Raw genomic sequence first — 16768 nt, 5'->3', positions numbered from 1 at the left:
TCTAACAAATATTCTTGTGTTTTCACGCATGCGCAGAACCGAAGATAGTGCGCCGTCGAATGGCGACAAGTTGTGTCGTGCACATAGCAAAAAGCGTTGTTGGCGCTCGTCGTACTGTACAGAGAATTACTCATTTACATATTAGCAGCCATACTTTTGGGCCTATTTAGTGTTGAATAATAACTACGCTGGCTGAGTTGCTTAGTTCGAAAACTGGCGCGAAGCTTCTACGCCCTTGTTGGCAGCGCCCTCAGCAGTTTGCTTTTCACGGACTGGCCACTTTCCTGAAAAAGGCTAGAACTTTTTCATCATTGGAATAAAGAAGGATGACTGCAAGAGAGAGAGAGAGAGAGAGAGGGAGAGAGAGATGAAAGTTTTAATTATCATGGATTAATTCGCAGAAGCTGGGTGGCCGCGGCCCCTAGTCCAGGGCTCCGCTGTGGCAGCTGATTTGCGGACTAGCTGGATGATCTGGGCTTGCTGGTCCAGGTTGTCGCTGATCAGTGCCTACTCCCACTGCTCGTGTTTCGGGCGTGGCACTGTTCACAACCTAGTGCTGTAAATTTTTTTTCACTGCTCAGATATTTTGCTAACGGATACCATGGCTTTTTTTGTTGCAGAAGCTGCTTCGGATGGTGAAGAAAATCACTATTCGCGCTTAAAGCGTTTTTTTTTTAAAGAAAGGAGCTGAAATTCCATGAGCGTGGAAGTGTGCGTCGTTTGTGAATTTTTAATTAGTTGAGCCGTTCATGTTTTTTTTTCATATAATGGATTGAAAATGTACAGATTTTTAAGTATTTCCGAAAAGTAGCACGACGAGTATGCGTGCATTCCAAAAAAAAAATTAGAGGCGTGACTCCTTTTGCTGTCTGTCGTGATCGTTCCACGGCACCAACTCCAAAGTAAGCATCACTAACCCTGATGTCGCTTGAGAACATTTTTTTTTGGTCATTGTGAACAAAGTAACGATTTCGAGAGAGGCATAGAGGGAAAGAGCTAAAAGAGAAAATTTATGAAGATGAACTTTTTGTTCAAAAACTTAGCCAAGGCACAGTAAATGCTCCCACACGGCTCTTGTGGGGTGGTGGATGGGGGGTATTCGATATCCTCAGAACATGTTTTAAAAAGGAGCGGATGACTTCGCTAACCTTCTAGTTATAATTTAGGAAGCTTCTGTTCGCACTTACTAATTTACCCTCATATAACCTGCGATGTGTCAGATTCCTGTTTAGAGAAGAACTTGCACTGGGGCCAATAATAACTTCAATGGTACGAGCAGAAACAAATAATTTATTTGTAATTTCTTTCCATTAATTCAGTTTCATAAAAGAAATGGTGTTATTGGAAGCATTTATATTCATCCGTTTATAAAGACGGATAAAATAGGGCGTTAGAGAAGAGCAATTGGTTATCACGAAAACATGGCCGAGCTGCAAACTTGCAAACACGCAGCTTATTCAGACTTCACACAGAGCTCCTCAAATGTGCGGAAAGTGTTCATCACATGTACAGTGATGGCACTCCTGGCATAAGTGAAGCGAAATAAAAAAGAACCTATCTACATTCTACACTTAACAACAAGCGCCTGTGTTGTCTGCCTAGTCGTTCGTCGTGAGCGCGCTAAACTTTTTTCGTGATCTACATTCCGCTTTGCGAGTCTACTGGAAGGCAGCATAACAACGGTCGCACGAGTTTCGCTCCTCACTTGAGCTCACAGAACAAAGGGAGCTAAGACCAGAGTGGGGAATAGTTCTGCGCAGGCTTATGGTTGTCAGAATAAAGACTGCCACTGAATAGCATGTCTCCTCTGCGTAGACATTCGTGAAGTCTCCACGTACGCTAATATTATATCAGCAGTTGGAAGGGAGTGTCGGATACGAGAAAAACACGAGCGGAGGCAGCTCGTCTCTGATAGACAAAATGGAGAGAACCGCGACTTTGAGCTCTCAAAACCCTGTAACTAACTGGTGCCAGAAGAGACGCTGGCAACACCAGGCAATGTGGGTGCGCTGTAACCTTGTCGTACATCCAGCTCAAAGAAATGTCAACGGCTATCAAAAATACCGTTGAGCAGAAGGCGAGAAACTATCAGGGCCCCATCGATCACTGACATTTGACAGGGAAGATGGCAGCAGAAAACACGAGAAACTATCAGCGGCTCATCGATCGCTTGACAGGGAAGATGGAGTGCGTAGAGTAAACTGATGCGACATGCTTTGCTGCCATTATTTTAGGCGCAGTTTGTGGAAGATTTTGCGTGCGCATGAGAAATGTTTAAGTTGTCCCGTGTTGATTCTAGTTTTGGGCAAATGTTTTTCACAACACGGTAGCCGGGGGGGTCTGAAAAGGCGATGTCGAATGGCGTCGCCAGGGAGGTCACTCCGGCGACGGCTGCTCAGAGAAGATCTTGACCTTTGGCTCGGCCTTCTTTCCACGCAGCGGCGGTTCCTCGTCAGCGCTTTCCGACACATGCTCCTCCGAGAAGATGTCAAGACTAGTCGGCGGCTGTGGGCAAGAAAAAATATGGTAGGATTTGTAGCGTAGTTGAACCGAGAAGACGTGCGAAAGCATGTGTTGAGCCTGATTTGTTCATGGTTTTGCTATGTTGGGTGCACGTCTGGTGACGATATTAGACTCAGGTTATGCTTTGATCGAGGTTAAGCAGTTCTGATCATCTGATTTGATGCTCGTTAGAGACGACAGTACGGACACACCGGGAAACGACTGCTTGAGCTATATGATTGCAGGACAATTCCCTGAAAGGGTGCTGGCGACGTAGGACCGCTTCAGATATCGAGCTGCCAAAGCCAGCTCGTGCCAGCAACGTGTGGAAAAAGGATAAAAAGATGAGACCGGAAGGGAAGACCGTAACCAGGTATACCTTGGGGGCGTGCCGTCCAGACTTGGTGGAGTGCACAGACATGCACGACGCTCGGCGCTTGATGACTATCTCTCGGAGCTCTTTGAGGGTCGGCTCGTCCACGTCGTGGGTCGCTGAGGAAGGGCCCGCGTCATCCGCTGCTCCCTGCGCGGAGGTAGGTGAACGGGCGGCTTCCGGGGAGCCTACAGCAGTTGTGGAGTCTGAGCTCCCCCCAGCTCCGGGCGAGCCCGCCGCCGTCATGTGGGGCGACTCCGCCACCACCACGCTCTTTCCTGTCTTGTGCTTGCGTTTGGCGGGTGCTTTGTCTGGCAGACTCATGGCGTCCGCGATGCTTGCCTCCGAATGTTCCTCCGAGAAGATGTCCAGCTCGACAGGCACCTGAAGTCATAGGAGGAGCGGCACAGGCGAAATGAACACCGAAGAAAGCTTTATTGCATTTAGCTTCTCAATAAATGTCGACTCTTTGGCTCTAGCTGGCTATGTTGACGTCCATCCGGAAGGAAAAAGCGTGTTTATTGCGGAGAGTTTTGAATTATAATTTTCGTGCCTCTCCATTCAGACTTGTAGCGTCAAGAAAAAAAAGGGTCCTTGATCGCAGATAGGCAGTGAATGCAATGTTGCCTACCCTCAGCACCAGCTTTTCTCAAGCACTAATATGAAGAGGAAAGGAAACCTCATTCCTGTGACAAAAGGGTTGATGGCAGTTACCTTCGTTTGGGACACTGTCTTCATTACTACCAGTGACGGTCAGACTTCGCGGAAGGCAGCGGACCAGGTTCGAAACCATGAATAAGAGGATGACAGGGGGGGGGGGGGGGGGGGGGCTTTCTTGCTCGTTCAAGTTCGTGCTTCGAAGCAGCCATATGGCTACAAAGGAAAGCTATACAGCTTCCAAGGAAATTTCGTTGTGAAAGAAAAATTCTTCCTGGTCTCGGGTTTGAAGCCAGGACCAGCGGTTCTCCGGAGCAGTCACTCGACCAACTGAGCTAATCGGAACGGCTAGCAAGTGGTAGTGCGAGAGCGAGTTGATCAATAGCTTGCATTCCTAAGGTGGAGTAAATTTTTAACAAGGGAGTAATTACTAATAATTACTAATTAGTATTAAAGAATTACTATTTAATAAACCAGCTGAAACCCCGGACCAGGATCAATTTTTACAACGAAGTTTGTCAGGAAGCTGAATAGCATTCATTTGTAGCCGTACGTTTGTGCTGGGTGGATGCCAATGAGTAATTACGCCCTTATTAAAAATTTACTGAACCTTCCGAGGATTACCCTAAATATTTCACTAACACCGTTCGCACTTCGAGTTATTGATGAGTTCGCTCTCGCCGTACCCTAAGCTTGCCGCCCGGTCAGCTAAGTTGGTAGGTGAAGCAGGGGTCCCGTGTTCGAACTCCGGACCAGGGGCGCTATGCCGGAAGGCCGAAGTTTGGCGCTCGCCCGAGTTTCATCCGAGTTTGCGATGACGGCAGTCAGTGAACGAAGATAGCGCGGAACGTGCGCAGGCAGCGGACAATAAGATGTAGAGATAAAGCCACGTAAAGGCGATACAAGCGCACCCTGCGCGCCTGTTTCACACTTCAAACAATAAACTTCGCAATACCAGGCCGCAGCGCTACCTGAAGTTATAAGCACCATATCAGCAATCGCGAAATCGTGACTTCCCTGCTATCTATCTGCACACTCGCCGCTAGCTGTTTGACACGCCTTTTCGGGCGCGTCAAAGGCGTGTCTTCTCTTTGAGCTCTATCTGTCTCTCCATTTCCGAAGACGAACAGTGCGCACTAGGTGCACTCTTGTATCAACCCTTTCTCTTCTCTCGAATACGTTAAAAGGCAACAGATAGTATTATGAACATTTTGTTCATTTCCAAATTATTTTAAAATCTGAATCCAATGAAGCGTTGTTGAAAAGCATAGCTTTAGGAAATTAGCAAAGATTTGACACTTTCTGCCGCTAGAGGCGATAGTGAGGCCATTGCTTGCAGCGTGGCTTGCATACGAACTAGAGTGGCAGCCCACCGTGTCGAAAACGAGAGAGCTCCTGCGCTGACACGCCGCCGGTAGCGCTGCCTTCGACTGGAAAGACTGGGCAACTACTACACGCTGAATCTGTCTTATTTTTCGGCCATTGCGATAATATATTTTATTGTGTCGTTTATCAAAATATAACAGTCATGCATCTTCTGGCTTGCACAATAAACAAAAGCAAAAAACTGAACTTCACTGCACCCCCGCGTCACTGCTGCTCTCTGCAGTGACCTCAGGTGGAGCTCTCCGCTGCTACGGCCGCTGCTGCACCCCGCTATGGCCAACCATTGCTTTTAGTACGCTCTTGGCGAATCTCAGCGGTAGAAATTGGCCGTGCGAGCGGCTGACATGCGGCGTGAGAAAAAAAAAATTGCTGTTTGGCTGTATTCAATGATTCATTACGTATGCCTCTTGTGTGTGGCGCCTCTTTAGTGCACTGCGGATGCGAAAAGCGTGCTACCCAGCGACACAACTCATCCTATGTCATCAGACGCTGACTAAAAGCTGTGAAGGGGGTGGCGCGCGTATCTGCGTAGTATTTGTTAACGTCGCGCACTTCAAGGTTTTGCGGACTGGTTTGGTCACTAACGTCGATCGCCTTTGCACACCGCAGGGACATCGCATTAATATCATTCGGGCAGGTGAGGGATCCTGTTTGTAATAATGGAATCGGACTTATAACAGAGAAAGGTGTTACGGTTGTGAAGTACGCAGTGCTTGCGTGCTAGAAATTACAAACACTTTATTGCACTGGGTCTGGAACAGCGATCGTTTGTCGATCCCAGATGTGTTTGACACATTGATGCTGAGCTTTATCACCGATGAAAGGACGGCCAAGCCAAACACCTGTGATGCGATGTTGTTGGAGTAGGACGTACTCTAAGCACCGGTTCGTCGTCGTGCTCCGTGTTTGACGCCTTGCAAGCAGGTGTGACGCGCCTTCAGCGTTGTGGTGTGTCTTACGTGGTTGCAACAGGCTATAGTGTTGTGCAATCTTGGAATGCTAGCGGAGAAATCGGCGGCTTTCGCCACGTTGCGTGTCCTTCGCAGAGGTGCTTAGATTTATCAGCGATGACGTCCGTTTTGCCTGTTATATTTCGATGGTCAACATCGTCGATGTCTGTCAGCAATCACCACAGCCGCGCAGCATACCTGCAGCCGGCAGGGATGTTGGGAGTGGCCCACCCATAGCGCGTACGCCTATAATTTATGTACGGCACGCCGGGGGCGTGACCAATGGTTTTTATTGAAAGGTGAACTCGGAGCTAAACTCGTGAACGGTGAAGTGCCCCGAATTCATCTCGGGACTGTCATGGCGGCAGCAGCAGCAGCCTGGGTAATCGCTTCCTCTGACGGCAAATGTCAGTACGGCCGGCTGGACCCGTTTACTGCCTTGGCCGACGACGAATTCTAGCGACATTTTCGCCTCTCCAAAAAATCGGTACGATGGTTGTGTAAATAGTTAGGCGACGACCCACGCCTGTGGAGAGTGCGTACCGGGCTTCATTCGCTTTCGGTCGAAGAGCAAGTCCTCTGCGCCCTCCGGTTCTTCGCGACCGGGAGCTTCCAGGGAAGCGTCGGCGCAGGCCGCTTTATTGGACGCCAATAAAGCACTGTGAGCAGCTGTGTGAGGGACATCTCCGACGCGCTTATCGACGCGGCTTTGAAGAAGCGGTGGCTCGCATTGCCCACGACTGCGGCCGAGCGTACGTATGTTGAGGAGCGTTTCCTTCTGAGCGGCGGCATCACAGACGTCGTGGGATGCGTCCACGGGACCTACATTGGCGTAAAGGCCCCTTCGAAGTCCAGCCCTGACATGGTGAAGTCCAACTATTTCACGAGGAAGGCACATTATGCAATGAACATTGCAATCAGTAAAAAAAATAATTGTTCTCGCCAAGTCCTTTGGGCTACTCTACAGCACAGTGCCGAAGTCGGTCCCAGACTCTTTTGGCGAAGACTGGATCAGCCGCTAACCGGTTCCACAGAACAATTCATAACATGCCAGGTACCTTAAGAGAGGCCCACAAAAAAAAAGTGGGCTCCTCGGCAACGGCGAAATCGAAAGTTGCAGATGGCCAGTTGTTAATCGGTCCACTGCAGAGCACTCACCACTGTGCTAATTAATTAAATCCGACGAATGAATGTCATCTTTCGCACACACCTCTCACTTGCATCTAAAAAGTATAGTCACAATGCTGCAGAATCGGGAAGATAACCGTCACTGCTGACCAAAAGCCGGTGCGAGCTCATTGACAACGAATTTCGGACAACTCACATTAACGGGGTATGCATGAAATGAACAGATGCATGCAGTTCATTTCAGAACACGGCATAATATTCAAGCGATTCTGAACAAACCGAGTTTTCTCATTCAAGTCACGCGAAATTCATCTTGCGATGAAAAAAAATGCGTGATAAAAAAGTTTCACCATGGGGGATTTGAACCCACGCGCTCCCATTGCCTGACGACTCTCCGGAGCGACGCGTTAGACCACACGGCCACAGAATAGCGCGGAGTGATACACCTCTATTTTTTTTTGCGGACTACTTCCGTAGCGTTGCACATGTACCTCGTCGCCATTGGCGGTCAGCTGATGAGGGCGTTGGTAGCGTTCCCTCGCGGTACAAAGCAACATTTAATAATGCATAAATCACTCGAAAGCGCTTTAAATCCAAATCTTGCACACTATAAAATGCTTATAGAGGTGTATTAAGTGCATTATAAAATTCAACAAACCTCGTTTGTCAATTGCACACGCAGTGCACTTGGTGGAGCGACACACAAATGAAAAGTGCACCGGCGGTTGGCTCACGTGACCCGTTCTTTGTAGACCGCCCAAGAAGCCGATGAGGTGGCGCCGATGTGATGATAAAGCACGGAATATATCCAGATAACCCAATCAAGTTGGAGGCGTGACGAGGGTGGGATTTTGTCTTGCTACCATTAGTTCACTCATCTGAGGGCGTCGCCAGAGCTCGGGAAGATTCCGAGTTTCAGCAAACTCGGGCCTTCCAGCATAGCGCCCCAGGAAGAATTTTTCTTCACCTGTGTAGTGTCTGTGGAAGCTGCACAACTTTCCTTTGTAGTCGTATGGCTGCGCTTCGATGCATGCGAATGAGTAATTACTCCTTTATTACAAATTTGCTCCACATTCCTGACCGAAACAGCGCAGGTAATCCACTCAATACTGGAAACTTACTGGCAAAGGCCGGTTCTAAAAAGGGCCAAATTGAAACCGTCTATTTGCATTATTGGGCCGATAATCTGCGTTGTTTGGTAATTATCAGACTAATAACTTTCCCAAAAAAGAGGCCAAGACGCACCTTGGGCGCAGTTGGAATGTGGCGTTGCGAGTGCATAGATACGTGCGATGCGCGTCGCTTGATGACTATATCTCGGAGTTCCTTCACGAGGTCCGGGTCCACCGATTCGTGAGTCTCCGCGGCCGCCGCCGCCGTCTCGGTGTCGGTTGGAGGCGACGTAGGCTGCTCCGGCAGCGAACGCTCTTGCGATGGGGCCGTGCGGGCTGGTGTGACAGCCTTTGAGGTGGTGTCCGTGGGACCATCTCGAGCAGCTTCCGAGTCGTGGCGCTTGGAATGCTTGCTCTTGGACTTGCGCTTTGATAGGCCTACATCAGAGCGATATATACCTATGACGTCACTACATTTACGACCAATCCACGTTTGCCCCACGCCGCCGGGTTCACAGCTGAACAGGAGGTTCGACACTGTCGCGTTAATGCTTTCTTTTTTTCCGTTTTCTATCAGGCCTCTCAGAAGAAGATGAAAAAAATATAAATGAAAGAAAGAGGGTTCCCAGACCAGCGGAGATTCACCGTACTTAAATAAAATGTAAGGTAAACAAAAAAATGCGTCTTTTAACGCTGTCAGTGAAATTGGTTACGAACACGTTATGAGTATGAGTGAATAAACTCACTGGGCTCGTTATTTCAGCGACAAGCAATCTGCGAGTCTGCCAGTCAGCTACGTGTCAATAGAAATGTAGTTACCCGCAGATCGAAATAATATCTCTAAAGTCCGTTTCCGCATGTAATCGAGATTTGCGTTAAGTCGCTGTCTTCGCAAAGCCTCTTCAACATTGATATGTATTGATAAGATAAAGTGGAATAGGTGGCTGGGAAAGTCGGTAACTATTGTGACTGCAAAAGCGCGAACTCAGACAAAGGAAAGGGGGAGGGGGGGCTTTCGGTGGCATTATAGTCCTTAGTAGCGTTGAGTGGGTCTGATCGCAGTATCAGTGCCAGCCCCACAAGAGCTCTTTCACAATAAACGTTAAAAGAGAAAGTGAAGTGTGTTATGCGCAAGCCAGCGATAAATGTGTATACGGCATAAGTTGAATTACCGCTCGCTCGTGTACTTCCTGGTCTTTTTGAATTATTCCGCCTTGTATCATTCATATTATTTCTTCATTATTGAACTGGATCTTTCTCTTCGGATTGCCATCCCTGCGAAGTAGCGCCCCAGCGCTTCAGTGGCTATGCTCTTCTTCTTTAGAATATAAGGTGCACGTTCAGTGCAGTTAATTCGTAATCTTCATCTTTGCAGCGCTTTGTAGCCTGCAGTGTACCTTTGAGACGTTATTAAGGAATTAAACATTGGACACGTAAAAGGAAAAAGCGCAGACAAACACTAGCGCACCAGAGTCGATGACTGAAGGTGACATCGGGTCGGCCTTCTTGGTCTTGCGTCTCCGGTGCTCGCTCTTGGACTGCTCCTTCGTATGCTCTGCCGAGAAGCCGCCGCTGGGGGAGCTTATCTTGGGCTTCCCGCCTTTGCTGCGGTGCTTGGATTCGTCTGCTTGCTTTGGCGGCGAGAGCGGCTTCTCCGTAGGCGGTCTCGCCTTATCTGCCTTGGCATCCTACGAATGAAAAGCCCAGGGTGGGCCGCTGGCGCTGACACGGCAGATTTGGCACGGCTTGTATGAAGCATCACTGCAGAGTTTCGGCATAAAGTCACCGTATAGAACTAAATGCTCAAAAGAATGCTTTTCAACATCTTGGTACCCACAGCATGTTAGAGCCTCTGACGTTGTCTATCTCTATATATACATAAAGGTTGCGAGATCATGATATAGGTTGCGAGAGCATGAAGTATTTGACTGCTTACAGGAGTATATAGCGAAGTATACGCTTCGTTAAAGGAAACATATTTATTAGACTCGACGTTTCAATCGGAAGACCGATCTATATATGGACACCACTTGTGAGACAAGAAAGGACTGTTTAGTGATTTGGATTGTTATGCGGCTAGTGTTTGATTGGCTAAGGATCTGTCTTCTCAGACGAACGCCACTCATGAGCGAAGAAAAGGCTTTCGCCTTGATACCTCTCAGGCTTAGCTACTCACGGTGGCCTGGGTGACAGGAGGAGGTTCATTCGCTGGCTGAGGTGGCGCGGCTGGAACACTTGGCAGTGTAGGTTCATCGGCTGGCGGCACGACGACAGGAGCGCTTGTGGCATGATGCGAGTCACCCTTTCGAAATGGCCCCATTATGGGAGCCGTAGAATCGGGACTCAGGGTTGGTGGCGTGGCGGCGCGAGGGGTGGCACCCTCCCTGCGATGGTCTCGGTTGTACTTGCGCATCAGTAGCCAGATGAGCACGCCGGTCAGGATGCCGCCGACGAAGACCAGGACCATGGCCAGAGTGTCGCCGAACGCGGCGCTTGACATCTCGGCGCAGGTATTGGCAGCGGCGAAGTAGACGACAAAGACACGACGACGACTCGAGATCGTCGAGGAGAAACACCATGGGAGGAAGGTGGTTCAGGCTCACGCTTCCTGCTGCCTTCTTCGATCGCTGACACTCGCTCGCTGGAGTCTGCATCATGGGTAGACGTTTAGAGAAGCAAAAAAGTTTCTCGCCGAGGTATCTGAACTGTGGCCTTGCATGGTCACCCACCATTAGGGACTCATAGTTGCTACTGTCATTACAGTGCACTTGAGTAAGTCCCCAACCAGTGGCGCAGCTTGCACGACGTGGAAGTATTAGTAAAGTCACGTTAGCGCTATTCTGTAGCTTCAGATCAAACTTTAAAGCTGGATTGGTGAGCTAGTTGGTTCATGATCGTATAATTGAGCAGCAGAAAGTGAACAAGGACGTTGAAGAAACACACAGACGAGGTCGATGCTTTATGTTTATTCAACGACCTTGTACACTTTCTGCTGCTCAGTTATACGCTCAGATCAAAGGCGTGTTATTTCGGAGGTATTCGGATTTCAATCGTTTAGTCTCAGGGGTGCATCGATTACCTGGATTGCTCTGGTTTCTTTACGCGCTTTCTTGGGCTGAAGTAGCAGAGCCTCCAGGTTGCGACCCGTGACACTGTGCGGTGTGGACACCACCTGACAAAGCGCTTCTGCGGCCGTATTTTATAAGCTGTTCATTTTCAATCCTCCATTTCACGTTGATTTCCCCTCTGTCATTCGTCATTCTTTATACCCGCGTCCTTCAAGCGTCCGTGGGAAGCGATGGGACCATTGGACAGATGCGACGGCAACTCAACATTGGCTTCCATTGGCCGCGATATAAGGCCAATAGTGAGGTGCTTCGCGGCGCTGTGTCAACAGCAGGCGACCGGAACGGACCACTGGCTAATAATGGCTGCAATATGCAGTCTAGGTTAAGGCCCGGTGGCCGACGGCCCCTGATGTCGAGATCGGCGCAGTGGACCCTTTAGAATGGTTTATTGGTTTATTGGGGTTTTAACGTCCCAAAGTAACTCAGGCTATGAGGGACGCCGTAGTGAAGGGCTCCGGAAATTTCGACCACCTGGAGTTCTTTAACGCGGACTGACATCGACCTTCTTTAGAATGGTTTATAAGGGGGCACCTCCATGCAGGTGGCAAAGGTCGGAATTTCGAGGGACGGTCTCTTATTTTTTTGCACAAAGGAACAAGCAATTGATTTGGTTTTTTTTATTGGGGTTTAACGTCCCAAAGCAGCTAAGGCTGTGAGTGGCGCCGTAGTGAAGGGCTCCGGAAATTTCGACCACCTGGGGTTCTTTAACGTTCACTGACATCGCAGAGTACACGGACCTCTACAATTTTCCCTCCATTGAAATTCGGCCTCAGCGGCCGGGTTCGAACCCGCGTCTTTCGGGTCAGCAGCCGAGCGCCGTAACCACCGAACCACCGCGGCGGGGCGTATAAGCAACTGAGGTGACGTGTACGCTTGCATGCTTGTTCGTCGACCGCATTATCCGCAATGAATATCTATCCGCAATAACTCCCTAATAAAAGTCTCTGAGGATACAACAGTGTATGGATTTGCGTCGACCAATGTGTGAAACGCTGCATGTTTAATGAGCACAGGTTGTACAGCGCCTTAGGAGAAACTGTGGCGTTTTGAAGGAAGAGTCCTCATTATGTATAATACACTCAGTACCCAGTTTAGAGTTCAACATAACACACAACACGCTTGTAAAGAAGGAAAGTAAAAAAGGGTGGCCTCATACCAAAAAATACTGGACAAACGCGTATTTGAACGGGAAACGAGTGTATGAACGCAATTTGTTCGCAGTTTTTTTCCATATATGGTAAGATTTCTCTATAACAATCAATATATTTCCAAATATCCCGTTAACAGGCTTGCAGTTTTTTGCTATTATTGTCTTTGCAATCGTCAAAAGCGTTTGCCTTTGATTTTCAGTAGAAGTCGTAACTGCTCTTACGGGCTATGGAAAAACTTTTAAAGAAAGATTTCGCTGACAACTTAAGAACAAACCTTTGCCTTCGTTATTTTCATCAGAGTACCTTACATCTTTCCAGTATTCAAACTTTTTCTCCAAGAATATTGTACATGGCTACGGCTCTGTGTGACTAGCCGATGTGGTGCATACGGTTATCATTCATTGACGAGGCTGGCGTCTCCATTCGTAATCAGGATACTGGAAGACTTAATTATAACGTCGGTGGCTATCAAGAGTGGTAGCTAAACGACAGCTAGCTAGTAACGCGCCGATGTCAACGTACCAGGCACTTCGCGAACCAGTTTCCTTAATATCACTGAGTGGCAAAGCCGCATCCAGTGTAAGCTCCTAAGAGCATGCTGTAGTGGGAATTTAGTTGAGATAGTGCCGGACGCGTAGTGTAGACAAGTAGCCTAATAAGAGTCAAACCAGAAGTACCTGGCTCCTAAGAATCTGTGCCGCGCGTTTTCCTGCGTGAATAACTACACATGGAATTGCTATAAAGCACCAACCTCAATGCCGCGTTCTGAAGAATCGCCAGTTTGGTACTATGGAATATTTGAACTTAATTACGCATGGAAGTGGCAGTTACGGAAGCTTACAACAGGTTACTGATGAGTGTGCTCTTAAAAATCATTTAGTTTTTCTCCAGTAACAGTTGCAGTATGTGGCAGTAGGCAAATTAAGAGAAAAAATGGTTTGGTTTGGTTTATGGGGTTTAACGTCCCAAAGCGACTAAGGCTATGAGAGACGCCGTAGTGGAGGGCTCCGGAAATTTCAACCACCTTGGGTTCTTTAACGTGCACTGACATCGCACAGCACAAGGGAATCTAGAATTTCTCCTGCAAAAAAATTCAACCGCCGCGGCCGGGAAGAGCATGACCTGTCGACTCGCATCAAGTGCGTCACTACCACTGCCGCGCTAGAGGTTGGAGACGTTCAGAGTTCAAGGCTGCAGCTGACACGGTTCTCTCTCTGCTTGGCCTTCTGTGAGAGACCGGAAAGCCGATAAAGCGATGCGACATTGTGCGAGCAGGCCTCGCCTCCTACAAGCTTCGTACGCTCTCCAAATGCGTGCCGAACATGGAAGAATCCTCGTTACCTTTATCAACGGGCCTTTGTAGTCTTCTTCCGAACGAGGCGGGCGGCGACGCAAGGCTTCTCCTGCGCAGCTGCTATGCGGGCACGCGAAAGCAAGAGCGAAACTCTCGCGCAAGAACGCCCTGGCTGTTCGCCATCTTCTTCATGCCTCTGACCAGTAATCGCCCGAGAGATTGGCAGTGGAGAAAAAAGAAGAATCTTAAGATAGGAAATTTTGAGGCAAGGTGATAAAAAAGAATGCAAACGAGGAAAAAATGACAGATAACAAGGGAGGGACAAGTAAAAAAAGACGACACATGCAGGCTCGTAAATAAATAACAAATAAACAAAGAAAGGAGCCATCGTTACCGTGGCGTGGATGAGTCCAGGATAACTTATACAAGAGCCTTACCTTGAATCCAACTTGGGCTTCTCAGGTATCCAGGTGGAGACAAGAGACCCGCCTTGAAAAACGTAATATCATTCTCCCCAACACGTTTGTGAATAAATTCGCTTGTTCTTTCATTCGTGCGACTAGGGCCTGAACCCTGGGTGTTGCCATGAGAGGCGCACTTCTGAGCCGTAAGGGCAGGAGTAACGCATTGGGAGGCGGCCATTTCCGGATATCTGCTGTTTACGCAACTAGCGCTCTCATTAGAAGCCCCTGAAAACCAGTAGGTGTGTCGCCGTCGACGTCGGCTGTACTGCACGAATTCGAAATAGTACTTAAACGTGTGTTTTAACTTTTTATCTGGACTTTGCCAACCTCACCGTAGAATCTCGATGTACCGCCCACACAACACACAGAATCCCGCTTCAAAATGTAGGATTGGAAAACCTTAGATTTGTTATCAAGTCTTCATCATCATCATCTTAATCATAAGCCTGACTACGCCCACTGCAGGGCAAAGGCCTGTCTCACGTCCATCCAATTAACCCTGTTTTTCGCCAGTTGCGGCCGCCGTATCCCCGCAAGCTTCTTAATCTCATCCACCCACCTAACTTTCTGCCGCCGCCTGCGACGCTTGCCTTCTCTTGGAATATTTTAAATAGTGTTTTGAAATTTTTAATAATCAAATAATGATTATTACAAACTTCGTAGGCAATCTCACAGCGCTGCCTAACAGGTCTGACACATAAATTATTCGCGGCATCCGGTGCATTAGAACGAACACTCCGCATAGCTTTCCGAGCATTCAAGGTCTGAACTTCCTGCTGGAATTTCTCAAAGGAAGTTCGGGCTCGAAGAAAGGCGGCGCGCAATACGGAGAAGGAATACCGCCCGTAAGCCTCATTTTTGCACGCAGCGTTCTTCGGGAGGTTGTCCGTTTTTGCACGCACGCCTGCTGTTTTGTCTGAGCCATTTAGTTACTTTCTTCTTAGGCTCTGTCACTTTTGCTCATTCGTTCTTAATCAGGCAGCTGCCTCGTTTTTCCCTTACGAGTGGAGGGGGCGAGAGGAGACGGGGACGATTGGCAGTTGGCAGGTGAAAGGAGACTTTCCCCGGACACCACCTGCCACATTCGAGAGTGGTAGGTCTCGCCACTGTTCCAGACAGTTTCGCCATCATAACCCTCCTTACTATCACATTAAAAAGGGCGCACAGTATAGCTGGAACACTGCATAGCAACTAAAGAGAGTAAAAGAGCTATAAAGGAGGTATTTTGTGAAGTGACAGCATATTACCTTAATCCGCTCGCTTACTGCTGCAAAAAAAGCGCGATGAAATCTGTAATGAGGGCTGTAAAGAGGGCTGTAGCTTTAATTTATAGGCGAGAGTAGTCATATCTCCCTATCTTCTTTCCGTTCTATTCCCTTTGATTCCTACTTCTTCTGCCTTTCCTTTCTTCTTTCTCTTCCTTGTCCTTCTCTCTTGGCTTGGCTCTTCTTGCATTTCTCTCTTCCTGTCTTGGCTTGCCGCAAGCCAGTTGAGTTCATCATGCCCTTAAATAGGGTATATAGGTCGCTCTTAAGCGGCTTGCATCTGTGGATGTATACGCGAAGGGGTAAAGGTGTGAATTGCGAATAAATTGTATGCAACCATCCCGCTAAAATCAACTTTAGCGGCAGGTTACTCTCATGATCAGTACCCTGGTTTTCGCATAGTAATCTAAATGTCAACTCGGGAGCTAAAGAACATTACCACACGCATTCAATTTGGTGATATGCTTATAACAAAAGTGTCACACAGTTGTTCCGGAAGAATTAAGGCTGTTAACATATATTCACCTCCCCCCCCCATTCCCAGGCCTTGGTTCTACATTCCCGGTGTCTTCCGATGTGGTTTTCTCTCTTTTCTGCACAAAACATTAGTCAAGCGAGAAAATTCGTCGAGCTATGCTAGCGAATGCAGTGCTACACCACTAAACTGCGGGCCGAAAAACTAATGTTCAAAAATGGCTGAGGCTTAACTTGGTTAGGCCTCGAGAATGCGAAGCATCATCGTGTCGCGTAATTTGGAGGCGCACAACCACAGCGACGGCGCGAGGTGGGCCCCCGTTTCTCCACTGTTGTGACGTCATCGTGTCACTTGGTGTGACGTCATGTATCACGTGATTTAGAGGCGCACAACCACAGCGACGGCGTGAGGTGCGCCCCCCTTTCTCCACTGCCGTGACGTCATCGTGTCACGTGGTGTGGCATCATCGTGTCACGTGATTTGGAGGCGCACAACCACAGCGACGGCGCGAGGTGGGCCTCCGTTTCTCCACTGTTGTGACGTCATCGTGTCACGTGGTGTGACGTCATGTATCACGTGATTTGGAGGCGCACAACCACAGCGACGGCGCGAGGTGGGCCGCCGTTTCTCCACTGTCGTGACGTCATCGTGTCATGTGGGTGACGTCATGTATCACGTGATTTGGAGACGCACAACCACAGCGACGTCGCGAGGTGGGCCCCCGTTTCTCCACTGTCGTGACGTCATCGTGTCACGTGGTGTGACGTCATGTATCACGTGATCTGGAGGCGCATAACCACGGTGAAGGGCTGAAGTGGTAGCTAAAGTAGTATGCTTCGCATAAAAACTAACTTTGCATTTCATGACGGCCTTGCTTTAATGA

The 16768-nt window shown here is 48.6% G+C and overlaps 1 protein-coding gene across 1 annotated transcript; it reads right to left on the bottom strand.

Moving 5' to 3' along the window:
• Positions 1-2376: 2376 nt before the first annotated feature.
• On the bottom strand, positions 2377-10608 carry LOC149348390 (uncharacterized). Its single transcript, XM_089585810.1, has 5 exons — positions 10285-10608; positions 9577-9796; positions 8242-8546; positions 2882-3259; positions 2377-2505 (listed from the first exon to the last, which is right to left on the bottom strand). Exons 1-5 carry the CDS (start codon positions 10606-10608, stop codon positions 2377-2379), a joined length of 1356 nt encoding a protein of 451 aa, XP_089441936.1.
• Positions 10609-16768: the final 6160 nt, after the last annotated feature.

Source organism: Amblyomma mixtum, chromosome 4, assembly GCF_055824585.1.
Source record: "Amblyomma mixtum isolate Tamu chromosome 4, ASM5582458v1, whole genome shotgun sequence".
NCBI classification, from domain to species: Eukaryota; Metazoa; Arthropoda; class Arachnida; order Ixodida; family Ixodidae; genus Amblyomma; species Amblyomma mixtum.
The sequence above is the reverse complement of the archived record's forward strand: the minus strand, read 5'-3'. Positions and strand labels throughout refer to the sequence as shown.